At 39.9% G+C, this 17,726-nt stretch overlaps 1 protein-coding gene across 6 annotated transcripts in view; it reads right to left on the reverse strand.

Annotated features, from left to right (window-relative positions):
- The window catches only part of LOC126291569 (replication protein A 70 kDa DNA-binding subunit-like), a 187,984-nt gene that overhangs the window by 107,487 nt on the left and 62,771 nt on the right, over positions 1–17,726 (reverse strand). For 5 of the 6 annotated variants that reach the window (XM_049985093.1, XM_049985090.1, XM_049985091.1 and 2 more), the window contains exon 7: positions 7,733–7,937. In XM_049985093.1, the coding sequence (XP_049841050.1) occupies positions 7,733–7,937 (205 nt within the window). The remainder of the gene's footprint in view (positions 1–7,732; positions 7,938–17,726) is intronic. The other variant, XM_049985092.1, reaches the window with a different exon arrangement.

Genomic DNA, 17,726 nt, shown 5'->3' on the forward strand with positions numbered 1-17,726 from the left:
TACAGTCGTTCAAATTATCCGATTTCTGTAATAATATTTCGGTACAAGATTGTCCTAATCGGATTCAGCCAGTCAGTCTTCATTTCGATATCCGACTATGACTCTGATCATATGATAAGACTGGGTAAACCACATTCTTAATCAGACTGTTGAATCCAGATCACTCATCTGTGACAGGGCCTGAATTCTTAAACACTGTGGAAAATAACAATCCAATGTGCTTATTACAAATATGTTATTTAAATATAAATATATGAACTAATGAGATAACCGTTTATTTACAGGAGCATCATAGCAGAGCAGTGCAAGATTGGTTTCAAGGCCAAGAGAGGATAAAGTGGTTGCCGTCTGTTCCACGATCACCGAACATCAACCAGATAGAGAATATGTGGGCAGAGGTAACAAGGTCATTGCCATGTGGACCTACAAATGCAAGCGACCTTTGGACGAATATAGAAAACGTGTGGTGGGAAGTAAACCATCACACTACACTGTCGACGACTTAATGAAATAAATTCCCCTACGCCCTCGAGAAATCTTACGTAATGATCGTGGGTGGGTTGGTTACTAAAAGTATACGTGTCCACAAAACCCATGTGGACAATTATCTTATAATCGGTCAAGCTTTGCTTTGTCGCAGCTCTTTAGCATACAAGAAGTCCATTTACTTTGTCCCCTCCTTACAATTCTTGCAATGCAAGGTAATAGAAAAATCTCATCCACTCGATGCCAACTGAGGAACTGACTGATGCATGTGTTGTTCAACACACAGTAGTTGTTACCCTCACTGGAATCAATGAGTGTGTGTGTGTGTGTGTGTGTGTGTGTGTGTGTGTGTGTGTGTTTTTTTCATGTTAACGCACAACCTGAATCAATACTATTAACATTAGAGAGACAACCAACAATAAATATTGCATCAAATATGACTGTAAAAGTATTTTAATGCGATGGGAAGTTACGAACTGAATTTTTACCCAACCCACGTCCTGCATATTATGTTACGTAAGATGTATTAACTCCATAGTATCGTTAGCAGAGACAGTGCCTCTTGTTGTCGAGGCTCGAGACAAGTGCAGCGATTAGCAGTGCACAATGCCGCCGCGATTTGTTAATGTTGGCTGAATGTGGACTCTGCAGCAGATGCTTCGCCGTAAACAGAAAGAAATCCCCTTAGCTCTGACTGCAGTGAGCGGATATCACTGCCTACATGTTCTTATAGTAACCAACGTGAGACTCTACTCACAGGTGCCATGGAGCAAAAGCAACGGGTATCATGTCATTAGTCATCAGAATATTAACCAGTGATGAAATGTCCACTCTATTTGAATCCCTAGAAAATGGGAACATTCTCACAAAGGAAACTGAGGTGACATCAAAATTTATCCAACATACAAAAATTAACTGCAGGGCTTTCAAGTATGCCGTAATAGCACACAAGGAAATATTAGGTCTTGGAAGTATATATTTAATTTCCTCTTCTCTCATATTAACGCCCTTGTTTTAATATGAGGTGAGAAAATAAACACGAAAAACTTAAGTTCCTGAGAAGCATATAAGTCATTTCCTCTACCTCATATCACGACTATTGTTCTAGTAAAAATGCAAGACATTTTAGGGTTCTGAAGCATAATATGACACCAGATTGTTATCGTAGGCGCTATTGGAAATGCAAAAAGCAGGGAGCTGTCCATTCTTTTGTCCAACAGTCTGTTTCCTTTCATGCATTACTCCCGCTAAGGGATTCTTATTTAAGGACTTGTGGGCATCAAGTTATTCAGCAGAACAAGTCTTATGTTATTGTGCTAATTACGGTATGGAAAAAATCCAACAAAGACGAGTTCCACTAGAGCAGTGAGGATATTTGCCCATGTCTGTATTCACCAATGACTGCCAGCTGCCACAACACTTCACAGAATCCTTGCGACAGGCAATACAACTGTGCGTGCACTTCAGACTTCATTCAGTAAGACGTCAGGAGATGGACGAAAATGTCAAATTAACGTCGCTTTCTGAGTCGTATTCAATCCAGAATGAGGTGTTATTAAGGTAGATGAGCGTTCTAGCAATTACACTTTTATAATTCCCATATGAGTATTTCAATAGCCAAAAGAACTCATTATTGTGAAACTATCGGGAACTGCATTAATATCAAACAGCAAGAACTTGAGACAATACGTGGACTCTTCTCTTCGCTGGGTGACCTATTACTGTTATTTAGCACCCTCTCCGTCCTAGTCGTAAGGCATATGGAACTTCAGAGGCGCTTTCCGCTATTCTTGACAAACATCAGCAACCTGTAATCACTGAGAGTCACAACTGCGTGATGATAATGGTTCAGATTGTCAGTAGTTGTGGTGGTGTTATGCTGCCAAACTGCTTACAGTAATGTTAATGGTGGCGCACATAATTTAGCGCTGACTATCTACTTAAGTAAAGGTAGTGTTGTGGCGTCGTCGCTTGTCTTTATTTGGCCTCAGCTTGAGTAATCCGATTTAACGAACATAGTAGTCCAATCGCGGGCTCCTAATACAGTATGACTATAGAGATTATTGTGCAGGTATTACATTAATTCTGCAATGAAATGCTTAACAAATCTTACCTTCAGCTATGCAGCTGGAATGACTCATTACACAGGTACTCCACTTGTCGCGAGCCTCGACAACAAGAGGCACTGTCTCTGCTAACGATACTATGGAGTTAATACATCTTACGTAACATAATATGCAGGACGTGGGTTGGGTAAAAATTCAGTTCGTAACTTCCCATCGCATTAAAATACTTTTACAGTCATATTTGATGCAATATTTATTGTTGGTTGTCTCTCTAATGTTAATAGTATTGATTCAGGTTGTGCGTTAACATGAAAAAACACACACACACACTCATTGATTCCAGTGAGGGTAACAACTACTGTGTGTTGAACAACACATGCATCAGTCAGTTCCTCAGTTGGCATCGAGTGGATGAGATTTTTCTATTACCTTGCATTGCAAGAATTGTAAGGAGGGGACAAAGTAAATGGACTTCTTGTATGCTAAAGAGCTGCGACAAAGCAAAGCTTGACCGATTATAAGATAATTGTCCACATGGGTTTTGTGGACACGTATACTTTTAGTAACCAACCCACCCACGATCATTACGTAAGATTTCTCGAGGGCGTAGGGGAATTTATTTCATTAAGTCGTCGACAGTGTAGTGTGATGGTTTACTTCCCACCACACGTTTTCTATATTCGTCCAAAGGTCGCTTGCATTTGTAGGTCCACATGGCAATGACCTTGTTACCTCTGCCCACATATTCTCTATCTGGTTGATGTTCGGTGATCGTGGAACAGACGGCAACCACTTTATCCTCTCTTGGCCTTGAAACCAATCTTGCACTGCTCTGCTATGATGCTCCTGTAAATAAACGGTTATCTCATTAGTTCATATATTTATATTTAAATAACATATTTGTAATAAGCACATTGGATTGTTATTTTCCACAGTGTTTAAGAATTCAGGCCCTGTCACAGATGAGTGATCTGGATTCAACAGTCTGATTAAGAATGTGGTTTACCCAGTCTTATCATATGATCAGAGTCATAGTCGGATATCGAAATGAAGACTGACTGGCTGAATCCGATTAGGACAATCTTGTACCGAAATATTATTACAGAAATCGGATAATTTGAACGACTGTATTGCAACAATGCTGCGCACATAAATTCCTATGATGCAGTAACAGCTAGCTACAGTCTAAGAAAAAGTGAGAAATATGTCTACTAGCAGCAATGTAATGTAATTATAACCCATATTTATGTGATAGAAATACTGAATCAAACAATACTCATCTATTTCAGTGGTGAGAAGATACACCACATCGGATTTGCTGATGACATAGTGACAACAACACCAACAATAATAATAATAATAATAATAATAATAATAATAATAATAATAATCCCGTGTGGCTGACTGGGGAAACCACACCCCCTCCCCTACCAGCCCCCCCCCCCCCTTATGGGTGGTACCGAGGAAATCAAATACTTAGGGTGAACCAAATACTAACACAATCCTGAAAGGCTACTCAATCTGTTGAACCCAAAATCCAGATATCTCTGAGCGAAAATCACCGCTTCTCTGGTCACTGTCTGTTACCTCAATGAGCTTGGCTGAAAATATTTGCTTCCAAAGGCTTCGACACCCTCTGATCCTGCCCGGTCGCAGTATCACCCAGGCCAAACCAGTGAAACACAAGAAAACATGAACTGTGCAAGCAAAGGTAACTTTACCCCAGGTGGTACACAACCTGGCCACCGATAGGCGGCAGTTGGGTTTTCCGACTCTGGGGAGTCCAGGTTAGCACAACAGAGAATATCGAAGATGTCTGGTAAATTTCCCTACAAGCAGAAAACATTCATTTGAAAACTAAACATCGATACATTGATCCAAACAAGAAACCTCAATAATCTCACAAAAGAAATCGACAGACAAGAAATTCTCATCCTCGCTCTTCAAGAACCGTGACGAATTGACAATGAAACCTTGCATTAGGGAAACCATTGCATCTTCAAGACCTAAATACAACAAAAGGTAGCGACAGGCGTACCAGTCTTCGGCACTGCATTTCTCTAACACAGATCTATCATCAACTCTGTCGAAGAAATCACACCCATCAACAATCGACTTATGACTATACCCATTCAGAGCCCCTATAAAAGATTTACACTCGAAAATACTATGAGCAAAGTTCAGCAAGATGACGTGAAAATACTAATGGGAGACTTCAACTCTATTTGGGACAGAAAAAACCTGTAGAAAAATCATTGGTACAGATTCAACACACCGAAACACTTAGACCAACTGCACACGTCTCACTGACATTTGCCAACAATTCAACCATAAAAGAACGTCTTCCCACTTTAGGAAAAAACCAGTTCCCAGGTAACATACTTGGCTACCAGGTGCAAGCTGCTTTCGTTCACCTTTTGAGACTCACTGAAAGCCAGATGTTTCATTCTTTTCTAGCAGAGCTACAAGAAAATGTTTCAAATGGCTCTGAGCACTATTGGACTTAACTTCTGAGGGCATCAGTCCCCTAGAACTTAGAACTACTTAAACCTAACCAACCTAAGGACATCACACACATCCATGCCCGAGCCATGGTTGCGCGGTTGCAGACTGTAGCGCTTAGAACCACTCGGCCACCCCGGCCGGCTCAGAGCTACAAGCAGGCAGATACAAACTCAATAAGGGAATTGTAAGACAATGCTCGAGCAAAATTCGCCTTGCTACTTTCAGTACGCCTTAGTGTCAGAGCGAAAACCTTTACAGTACTGCCAAATTCATAATGCCAGTTATGTTTTCTGCAGACATATTTTTTGTTGTTGTGAATATGCAATTTTATCTATGGAATGCAACATTTTCGTAATACTTGCAAATGATACAAAAAATGAAATAAATACAACCCTTTTCGAAGTCAAAAGTCGGTAATATCCTGCTAATTCGTGTTAAAATAGGCTCAATCATCTTACAGACACTTAATGCTTTATTAAGATAGACTGCCGTCGTGATGTTTCTGTAGTAAGCTGAATTCAATTTGTATTAGTACAGTGAATATTTTAATTGCGTTTTCCATTAGTTAACTAAATGCAACAGTAATCATCAAAGAGAAATTAATCAGCAAAAGAATTTTCTTTCACGATATCTAAAATGATTTGACAATGCTAAAGTTGTTTGCAAATTCTACGTCAGTAGGAACCTACTGGTTTCAACGATACCATTATACCTGAGTAGTTTTAAGAGTATTTTCGTCTAGAAATGAATTGCCTTGGCGGTTGACCGATCAAGAGAGGGAAAGGTAAAATTTTACGAATATATGACAAGAGGGACAAGTCCTTGAGAGAGGACTTCTCTATCAATACAAGTGCCTGAGAGACGACTTTCCTATCAATCTCCTGGATAGTTTTGTTTCTCAAATCAACACAGTACGTTATCACGCAGTAGCACAGGTGATGTAGTTGTGTTGCTCGAGTTTCTTACACTGAGACCGAAAGGTGTCTCAGTTGTTGGCAACAAATTCCAGCTGTGTTGCACACAGCCCTTGGGCAGAATTCGTAGTCCAAAACACACTTTTGGAGCTATCAGGTGTAAAATATTATGTTCACACTACTCTTTGCTCGAGTTTATATCTTTTGCGGGGCTCAGCCTTTCATTTCTTCTTAGGTAGGTAACGAAAACAGCATCATAACACGTCACCAGTAACAGTACTGTATACGACTGCTCAATGAGCGACCTGATAACGTTCAATAACAGTCACTCCGTTGATTTTTGTTGTTCCAAATTAGAGCATGCAGTACTCCTACACCAGACTTCTGAACTTTGTCTGTTGAATGCAAATGTCGCATGACGGTAAAATGGTTATCTACCACATATATCAGTAGTCAAGATTTCCTTAAATTGGAAAATCATTCATGCCAGAACGATCTTTGTTGAAACAAGAATATCTTTCTGTTATACCAAAGTAAACGATGTGTTGCAGATGTTACACCTATATTCACTTGCGACTCAGTTTTGCAATGTTTAACTGTAGTCCATGATTTTCAAGTATCCAAAATCCAATGCTTAACTGCAAGATGATAATAGAACTTCAAATTCGTAAATGACAGTTGACACATACACTGACAGCGTGGCGCTGCGTACACATGGGCGGCGCCGGGTTTCAGACGGCGGGTGGCGTCTGGCCGGTGGCCAGTAGCCGCTGCAGCGCGAGGAAACACTCAAGCGTAAGCTGTTATGATCACGACACAAGCCACGAGCTGTCCTGCGGAATTGTTTCTGGAATACTTGTTATTGCTGGTGGGTAGAATGTAATGCGAATTATCTTCAATGTTCAGTCACACTCATAACTTAACACCGAAATGTGGTATAAAAAATAAAATACAGTCGGACGCGAACAGGCGACTATAAGTTCAGAACTCACGTCGCTTGCCACTAGACCACGGGCTCACACATTCCGATAACGTCTCTGAAGTAGACAACACTTCTTCCTAACCCTTCCGCATCTTACAGTGTTGCCAGATTGTGCACATGGCCGGACTTAGAGGTGTCAGGGGCGGTCAGTTTTATTGGCCGCCTTAAGTGAATGACTCGGACTTAGCCTCTGAGGCGGCAGGACGGCGGTCAGTTTTATTGTCTAAGACTGTACATGTGTATCAAACATATTATTCACAAGGTAATATGGTTCCATCCCACTTTTTTCATAAAGTGTTGTAGTATATTATAGAACAAACACATAAGTATACATCACATTGTGTGAAGTTTTTAGTCAATGACCTGTATAAATATTGCTGGATCATTTATATATGAAAAAATCCATACCAGACAGATACAGTTTGGTATGCCCTGTACCAATATTTGCTCGAGTTCGACAATTGTTCAAGAAGTTTAAAGTTCTGTAATTAATTTGCTGCTGTTGTGTGTAATTCTCCTTAACCAGTCATGCAATGAAGTTTTTAAACACTTCTTGAAATGAGATGTTTCCGAACTGTACACAAACCTCGGAGCATCACCAGCCCAAAATATTTCATACGCATCTTATACTTTTCATTCAGGGCTTTATACATTTTAGGTTTTGTATTCTGGTTTTAATACAAACTTCAGTGCTTGAAATGAGACGTTTTCTGACCAAGAGCAAACATTGTGCACAAATTCTACCATGAAGACAATGCCTTCAACATAAAACTACTTACCAATGACTTTTGAAAGAGCAGTGTCAGCAAGTTTGTTCAGACGTACAAAGTTGAAAGCAATGTGAGGGATGCTCATGTCATCTTTCTCACATCGTCTAACTGTCGTCTTATATGTAAACGTCATTTGGTAAACATGATTGACGTTGGTAAATTCCTCCTTTGTTGGCTTCAGCTTACCTCTACTGATGAAATACACTCTACCCACCTGAAACAAGTAATAATATATTAATAAAGGTAATAACAATGTTGTGCTTTCAGAATAAAAGCAGTCTTGGTTGCAAAATTATTTAATATCAATAATGCATTGCACCTTTTTGAGGCATCATCATATTCTGCAAAGGCAGCTGCATAGGTAACCCATCCATCACAAAGCCACATGCAACAATCCATTTTATGTGGCTTTATGATGAATGGGATGCATATCCAGCTTATTTTAGGCAATCTGGTGATCCCCCAAAAGGCTTAAACGCATTATTCATGTTAAATAATTTCACAACCTACATTCATTTTATTTTAACAATGGACACTCCAGGCAGGAATATCAACAAAGTAGGAAAAGAAAGATTGTTGTTGTTGTTGTTGTTGTTGTGGTCTTCAGTCCTGAGACTGGTTTGATGCAGCTCTCCACACTACTCTATCCTGTGCAAGCCTCTTCATCTCCCAGTACCTACCGCAACCTACATCCTTCTGAATCTGCTTAGTGTATTCATCTCTTTGTCTCCCTCTACGATTTTTACCCTCCACGCTGCGCTCCAATACTAAATTTGTTATCCCTTGATGTCTCAGAACATGTCCTACCAACCGATCCCTTCTTCTAGTCAAGTTGTGCCACAAACTTCTCTTCTCCCCAATCCGATTCAATACTTCCTCATTAGTTATGTGATCTACCCATCTAATCTTCAGCATTCTTCTGTAGCACCACATTTCGAAAGCTTCTATTCTCTTCTTGTCCAAACTATTCATCGTCCATGTTTCACTTCCGCACATGGCTACACTCCATACATATACTCTCAGAAACGACTTCCTGACACTTAAATCTATACCCGATGTTAAATTTCTCTTCTTCAAAAATGCTTTCCTTCCCATTGCCAGTCTACATTTTATATCCTCTCTACTTCGGCCATCATCAATTATTTTGCTCCCCAAACAGCAAAACTCCTTTACTACTTTAAGGGTCTCATTTCCTAAACTAATTCCCTCAGCATCACCCGACTTAATTTGACATTCCATTACCCTCGTTTTGCTTTTGTTGATGTTCATCTTATATCCTCCTTTCAAGACTATCCATTCCATTCAACTGCTCTTCTAAGTCCTTTGCTGAGAATAGAATTACAATGTCATCGGCGAACCTCAAAGTTTTTATTTCTTCTGCATGAATTCTAGTACCTACTCCAAATTTTTCTTTTGTTTCCTTTACTGCTTGCTCAATGTACAGATTGAATAACATCAGGGATAGGCTACAACCCTGTCTCACTCCCTTCCCAACCACGACTTCCCTTTCATACCCCTCAACTCTTTATAACTGCCATCTGGTTTCTGTACAAATTGTAAATAGCCATTCACTCCCTGTCTTTTATCCCTGCCACCTTTAGAATTTCAAAGAGAGTATTCCAGTCAACATTGTCAAAAGCTTGCTCTAAGTCTACAAATGCTAGAAATGTAGGTTTGATTTTCCTTAATCTTTCTTCTAAGATAAGTCTTAAGGTCAGTATTGCCTAACGTGTTCCAATATTTCTACAGAATCCAAACTGATCTTCCCCGAGGTTGGCTTCTATCAGTTTTTCCATTCATCTGTAAAGAATTCGCATTAGTATTTTACAGCTGTGACTTATTAAACTGATAGTTCAGTAATTTTCACATCTGTCAACACCTGCTTTCTTTGGGATTGGAATTATTATATTCTTCCTGAAGTTTGAGGGTATTTCGCCTTCCTCATACATCTTACTCACCAGATGGTAGAGTTTCGTCATGACTGGCTCTCCCAAGGCCGTCACTAGTTCTAATGGAATGCTGTCTACTCCCGGGGCCTTGTTTCTACTCAGGTCTTTCAGTGCTCTGTCAAACTCTTCACGCAGTATTGGATCTCCCATTTCATCTTCATCTACATCCTCTTCCATTTCCATAATATTGTCCTCAAGTACATCGCCCTTGTATAGAACCTCTATATACTCCTTCCACATTTCTGCTTTCCCTTCTTTGCTTTGAACTGGGTTTCTATCTGAGCTCTTGATATTCATACAATTGGTTCTCTTTTCTCCAAAGGTCTCTTTAATTTTCCTGTAGGCAGTATCTATCTTACCCCTGGCGAGATAAGCCTCTACATCCTTACATTTGTCCTCTAGCCATGTCTGCTTAGCCATTTTGCACATCCTGTCGATCTCATTTTTGAGACGTCTGTATTCCTTTTTGCCTGCTTCATTTTCTGCATTTTTATATTTTCTCCTTTCATCAATTAAATTCAATATATCTTCTGATAGCCAAGGATTTCTACTAGCACTCGTCTTTTTACCTACTTGATCCTCTGCTGCCTTCACTACTTCATCCCTCAGAGCTACCCATTCTTCTTCTTCTGTATTTCTTTCCAACATTCCTGTCAATTTTTCCCTTATGTTCTCCCTGAAACTCTGTACAACCTCTGGTTCTTTCAGTTTATCCAGGTCCCATCTCCTTTTTGCAGTTTCTTCAGTTTTAATCTACAGTTCATAACCAATAGATTGTCGTCAGAGCCCACATCTGCCCCTGGAAATGTCTTACAATTTAAAACCTGGTTCCTAAATCGCTGTCTTCCCATTATATAATCTATCTGAAACCTGTCAGTATCTCCAGGATTCTTCCATGTATACAGCCTTCTTTTATGATTCTTGAACCAAGTGTTAGCTATGATTAAGTTATGCTCTGGCCAAAATTCTATCAGACGGCTTCTTCTTTCATTTCTCTCCCCCAATCCATATTCACCCTCTATGTTTCCTTCTCTCCCTTTTCCTACTCTCGAATTCCAGTCACCCATGACTATTAAATTTTCGTCTCCCTTCACTACCTGAATAATTTCTTTTATCTCATCATACATTTCTTGAATTTCTTCATCATCTGCAGAGCTAGTTGGTACATAAACTTGTACTACTGTAGTAGGCATGGGCTTTGTATCTATCTTGGCCACAATAATGCGTTCACTATGCTGTTTGTAGTAGCTTACCCGCATTCCTATTTTCCTATTCATTATTAAACCTACTCCTCCATTACCCCTATTTGATTGTGTGTTTATAACCCTGAATTCACCTGACCAAAAGTCTTTTTCTTCCTGCCACCGAACTTCACTAATTCCCACTATATCTAACTTTAACCTACCCATTTCCCTTTTTAAATTTTCTAATCTACCTGCCCGGTTAAGGGATCTAACATTCCACGCTCCGATCCGTAGAACACCAGTTTTCTTTTTCCTGTTAACGACGTCCTCCTGAGTAGTCCCCGCCCGGAGATTCGAATGGGGGACTATTTTACCTCCGGAATATTTTACCCAAGAGGACGCCATCATCATTTATCCATACAGTAAAGCTGCATGCCCTCGGGAAAAATTACGGCCGTAGTTTCCCCTTTCTTTCAGTCGTTCGCAGTACTAGCACAGCAACGCCGTTTTGGTTAGTGTTCCAAGGCCAGGTCAGTCAATCATTCAGACTGTTGCCCCTGCAACTACGGAAAAGGCTGCTACCCCTCTTCAGGAACCATACGTTTGTCTGGCCTCTCAACAGATACTGCTCCATTGTGGTTGCACCTACCGTACGGCCATCTGTATCGCTGAGGCACGCAAGCCTCCCCGCCAACGGCAAGGTCCATGGTTCATGGTTCATACATACATATAGCTACAATAAAAGCTAAATTCTCACATATAATTTTTTTTTTAATTTGCGTAATTTTTAAGCTACAAAAGATCTAAAATAAGCATGTCACACTAATCTTAACTTGGTCTTTTTAAACATGGGTTGCCCTTTAAGATATATCAACAAGGGCAGAGTGCAACTGGGTTATAAAATAATCTGTTGCTGCCACCTGGCTACAACCAGTACAATCAAAATTACATTCTGAATAGTGGCCAGGGTCAATGAAATTTCGAATTGAGAGCCACACAAGATACTAACTGACAAAACCAGATACATAATGTGCACATAGCTGAGGTTACCCCCAACAGAGATATCAGTGCACAAAGCAATTCGGAAAACTCGAACCGGTCTCAATATGCCCCCTTTTTATGGCTAGTAATAGGGGTGAGAGCATGAAACTAGTGAAAAGCTGGTTTCTTAGATAAGACAACTTTAGTGATACCAAAAATGACCTGTGTCAGGAAGATATTACCAACTGCTTAGGTGAAAATGAAGACACAGTATAGGTTGTAATCAGTGTACAAATACTTCCAGTAATTTTTGTGTTTGCAGCCGGATCCTATCAACATTCTGCCACAATATTTCGGCCCAGAGATGTCCGGCCATCCTCAGGAGAGTAAACGAATTACTGAATAGACCTGATGCAGTCACGGTATTTACAGCGAATTCCACACATGCGAATCGTACTGGAAGTTTACGGCGCATGTGTTAGGAGCTGATATATGCGAGGCAGTCAAGTTGTGTGTGCTGCCCTCAGTGGTAGTGAGAACAGTCTAATCGCTGAGTATCGACTGAGCATGTTGATTCTGCTGTGACCGCATAATTTTAATAACAGGATTAAAATTTTTATCACATGACAAGCTCTTGATATTTAATGCTTTTTAAACTTTAATTACAGAAAAGTAATCGATATTTTGTGAGAATGTTGCCTATAAATGCTATTTAAATGTTATGAACAATCAGAGTAACAACAACCTCAACAATATTTTTGACACAGAAAACAGGCTATTGAGAAATCACAACAGGAAATAGACCTCGAGATTGTGTGCACTAAGGCAAGTGAGTCAGTGTGTCTTACAGAAGAATAAAAGGAAGCAGGAGCCTTTAATTAAATTATACTCATGTTTTTGAACGATGCCCTGACATAATCAAAGAATACAAACACAAAATGGAGGTGTAGCCACAAAAAACCTTCTGCTTTTCGTCTTACCCCACTCCATGGGTAAAGCAGGGAGCTGTGAGGAATAAGATCACTAGAATGCTAAGCTGGGAAATAACACACCATCCTTATCTCCATTCTGTAGCCCCATTTTGGCCATTAACAAATCAGACAGTAGTGTCCTCAACATGCTCGAAGCACGAGGAATAAATAAAATTATTATGTCTGTCAGGACGCAGCCTGACAACTTGGAATGACAACTTCTAAATTTCCATAACATTAAGTTCCTCACCATAATAGATCTCCTAACACTGTACTGGCAAATTGTACTCCATGAGGACAGCCGTAAGTAACTGCCTTCATATGTGGGGGCAGAAGCTGTGATTTCTGTGTTCTTCCTTAAACATTAGTGCAGACGTGTTTATTTCTGCTTTAGATTGAGTCTTAGGACCTGAACTGTTAAGCAGAGTCACTGTGTATGTTGATGATTTACTGACTGCTACCCCCATGTGGTCAGAAAACTTGAGGCTCTTGGCTCGAGCCTTGTATAGGTTTTCAGAATACAGAGTCACAACCGACCTAATGAAGACACATTCCAGTAAGGAAAGGATTGTCCTTGTACACACAATATCACCTCAAGGTATACTTCCAGACCCTAAGAAGCTCGATGCTATCAGACACTGCCCTGTACCTCAAAATAAGAAACAGTCAAAAGGATAACTTGGATTAGTATCTTTCTTCAGAAAATTTATACATCAGCTTTTAAATAAAGATGCTCTGTTGAATATTCAATGGAAGAACTACCCCCAGTTGTGGACCAAGCAATGCCAAACTGATTTTGCCAACATTAAAGAAGCACTTTTGAATCCCAAGATCTGTATTTTCGATCCAGAGCACTACTAGATAATGGTGCCAGGCATGTTTCAGCACTTTTTGTGCAATCTTCAGTGACTTATTTCATTTTCTTACTTACATGAAGCTTTGGGAACTTATGTTTCTAGATAGTCTGCTACACAATCTACAACTTCAATGGCTTTGATGATGTAGTGTTTTCTCATATGTTTTGGCAAGGTGAATACACTGATTTCTGTGACTTACGGTTGTTTGACAACACACTTTTACGAATCACTAATTCTGTAACTATTCCTGCCACTGTCAAAACCTAATCGCCAGTAAACTTCACTAGCCATCCCAGAATTACTGGTTTAGTTATTTTGCAATTATTCTCCGGTCAGGTGTTGTCACTTCTTTGTATGTGTTTTCCGTGCTACTTCCAGAGTAGAACTTAAGCGGCTGCTAGCCAGGGACTGTACAACTGGCTCTAGTAAGTGCAGCGATCTGGCCAAAAATTTTCTGTTGATATTGCATTTTCTTGGATACACCGAAAAGATAATACGTAATCTTTTTTACCCATTATTCTTTTAGTCATTTATTTCCATTCTGGTAGCCTGAATCTATGGATTTCGCTAATAATTGTATCAAAACTGATTATTCGCTGAACAGCGATTGCCAAATCATCCGTTCGGCTTTACTCCACTCAGTTCGAATAGCCCCATTCCCTTTTGTCTGCAGGAAAGTTTATTTTTAGATGCGACTAAAATACTCTTGACAGACACAACAAGTACTCTACGCACACATTCAAAAATCAATTTACGATTCATTCAGAAATCAACTTAGAACGTGTTCAAAAACCGACAGGGATGCGTTTCGAAATCATATGAATGCTGTGACTGCTTACACAGCCAACAGCTACATTTCTGTAGCCAGAAGCGGGAGAAGGTACTACTAATACATGACTCAACTGTGCAAGCGCATGAGCCCGCTCGTAATGGCTAAAACAAAGCTAATGTAAACAGTTGTGACTTTACGCTCATTGGAGGCAATGCATTGTTATAAAACATTGCACAGTCCTCCTAAGGCCTTTGACACAATTTGTTGTTGGTAGACACTTGTATGAGCATTGTGTTTTGTTGCTGTATACTGCGCATTGCCTTTGAAGTCCCCCCCACCCCCCTCCCCCTCTTGTTCATGTTTTATTGCTGCAGTATTATTCTGCAGTAGTGGGCTACATTAATAGCCTTTGCTAGAGTATCGGTTCTTACCAGTCAAAATTACAAAAATTTAACTGAAAACTAAAATAATGAAACATTCCTGAAATTCTAAAAAATTCCTGGTTTTTCCCGCATGAAAAAATTTCCAGGTTTTTTCCCAGATTTCCCAGTTGTTCCAGGTCGTATACAACCGGGAGAACAATTCAGAACTCAGGATTCTGTTGATGAAAGATAAAACACAACAGCCATACTATGTTAGGATGTGTAAAAGCTTGGGGCAACTACAACAGTAAGATCCCAGATGGCAGAATGTAATGCTAAAACTGCTGCAGAACAATGATGACAAGTTGAATTTTTTTTTCGTTTCACAAACACCACACAAGGCACAGCAGGTGGTGTGTTTGTTTACCAAAGCATCACATTAATGACTTTATATTATATACTCACAATGATTGGGCACACTATGGCATCCCCAAATGCTTTAGTCAGATAGGCACTTACTGTTACTATCCAAATTTAAGACAAAAAGTTCTGCACTTAGTACGAAAATGTGTTGTGTGTCAGAAAGTTAAGCATGCAAATAAGTCGAAATTAATTGATCTAATCCTGGTATTGCCTAAAAGGCCTTACGAGATAGTTTCCCTGGACGTGGCTGGACCATATCCGCAAGGGAAAGGTGTATAATATGTTGTCATGCTATGACGTTTGCTCAAAGTATGTAAAATTATATGCCTTGCGGTCAGTGACTGTGAGCTCCATCATCGGAAGAATTACAACAGATCATCTACCCAGAGAAGGCAAGCCAGAAAACTGCAGACAGACAACACGTCATACTTCAAAGGCAACTGCTGGAAAGAGTTCATGAACACTCACAACATTAAACATATACTTATAGAAAATATTTAAGGAATTTAACAGATTTATCCAGACTTGCAACTCTCAAAAACATACAAGGTGGATCAAATATGTCACTCCATTCCAATAAGTTGTTAACAATCTTCCACATAGCTCAACTGGCTTTATTCCTACGGAACTGATATTTGATAGAAGACAAGGAGACAATTGGGAAAAGCCTCTATCAAAGGTCTCTATGAAGCAAATATAACATGAGGAGAAAATACGTCACGCACTGGTTAGCATTGAGGAAAAGGCAGAGTACAGAGAACACCTGTACAATAAGAAATTAGGACGCACTGTAGAATACCGTGTGGGACAACAGGTACTCCTTAAAACCTATCCAAAACTGATAAAGTATGGCAAGTTGAATCGCAAGTGGCAACTGCTGTACACAGGGCCATTTGTTATAACAAAAATCCCTCACCCGGGAGCCTTAAACAATGGTAAGGAAAATGAGCCCTACCCACACGAAGATTTACATGAATTTGTGCACCAAACAGAATTTGACATTAATCAAGCATGGCTTGGAGGATTGTATATGAGTATTCATAAGAGGTGACAGACTGTCTATTTGAATATTTGTTGCAACTGATTTTTAGTAGTAAGGAAAGATTTCATTTATGCCTGTTTCGTTTGTGTGACCTTATTAGGATGTAAGTTTTAGTTGCGTAAAGTTTTTATTGTATGTTTATGGACCAAAGAAGCTCTAAAAACATTATCCTCGCCAAGTGTGAGAAATTATTTAATTTGACACTACTGTTTAAACGCACAGTATGCGTGCCATTGAGACGTAGCACATTTAGAAGTGAGGTGAAGTGGCAAGAGAACTGTGCACCCACAGCAGCATCCTTCACGGTTAACAACCTACGTGCACAGAACAGTGCAAGCCGACGGATCGCCACCAGGTGACAATCGTAGCTTAAGAAAGAAACATTAAGTAATCTACTTTTAGAGAAACCTTATGAGTTGACTAGTAAGGAAATAAAATCTCGACACTACAGAACTAATCTAAGACTATGAAATTAGGAAGAACTAAGCTAAGGAATATATATACAGAGGACGAAGTAAACACTATCTATCTGCAGAGAAATAGCTACACACTATGATACTATGTACAAGTTATTTACATTTATACAAGTGCTTATTTACATACTACACAAAAGGAGACATCTAAATGAGAAGTGAAGGAATATAAATTAAATCATGAGCATACTATGAAAGATAGGATCATACTCCACTTACAACACCACTTCTCTTCGCAGGTGTAAAAAGGCAAGTCAAAACGGCAACCACAGTATGAGCACATGCTCACGTTGAACTGTGTACTGATAGAAATTGAAAATATGAATATTGGTAGTGTGATGCATTAGTAGCCAGCGAACAACTATGAGCTTATTTTTAAGTTAGTATTTAAGCGACCTTTCAGTGAACGATGCAGAGTCACTGCATGGGCAAAATAGGGAACACAACAGTTGGGTGTTTGGTACCAAAGCATAAGGGCTGCACCAAAAATAAATAATTATGTATATATAATAGAGGGAAACATTCCACATGGGAAAAATATATCTAAAAACAAAGATGATGTGACTTAACAAACAAAAGCGCTGGCAGGTCAATAGACACACAAACATACACACAAAATTCAAGCTTTTGCAACCAACGGTTGCTCTTCAGGAAAGAGGGAAGGAGAGGGAAAGACGAAAGGATGTGGGTTTTAAGGGAGAGGGTAAGGAGTCATTCCAATCCCGGGAGCGGAAAGACTTACCTCAGGGGGAAAAAAGGACAGGTGTACACTAGCGCGCGCGCACACACACGCACACGCACATGCTCGCACACACACACACACGCACACGCACACACGCAGGTCCATCTGCACATACACAGACACAAGCAGACATGTCTGCACACACTCGCACACACACTCGCACACACACACACACACACATATCCATCCGCACATACACAGACACAAGCAGACATGTCTGCTTGTGTGTGTGTGTGTGTGTGTGTGT

Source organism: Schistocerca gregaria, chromosome 9 (genome assembly GCF_023897955.1).
Source record: "Schistocerca gregaria isolate iqSchGreg1 chromosome 9, iqSchGreg1.2, whole genome shotgun sequence".
NCBI classification, from domain to species: Eukaryota; Metazoa; Arthropoda; class Insecta; order Orthoptera; family Acrididae; genus Schistocerca; species Schistocerca gregaria.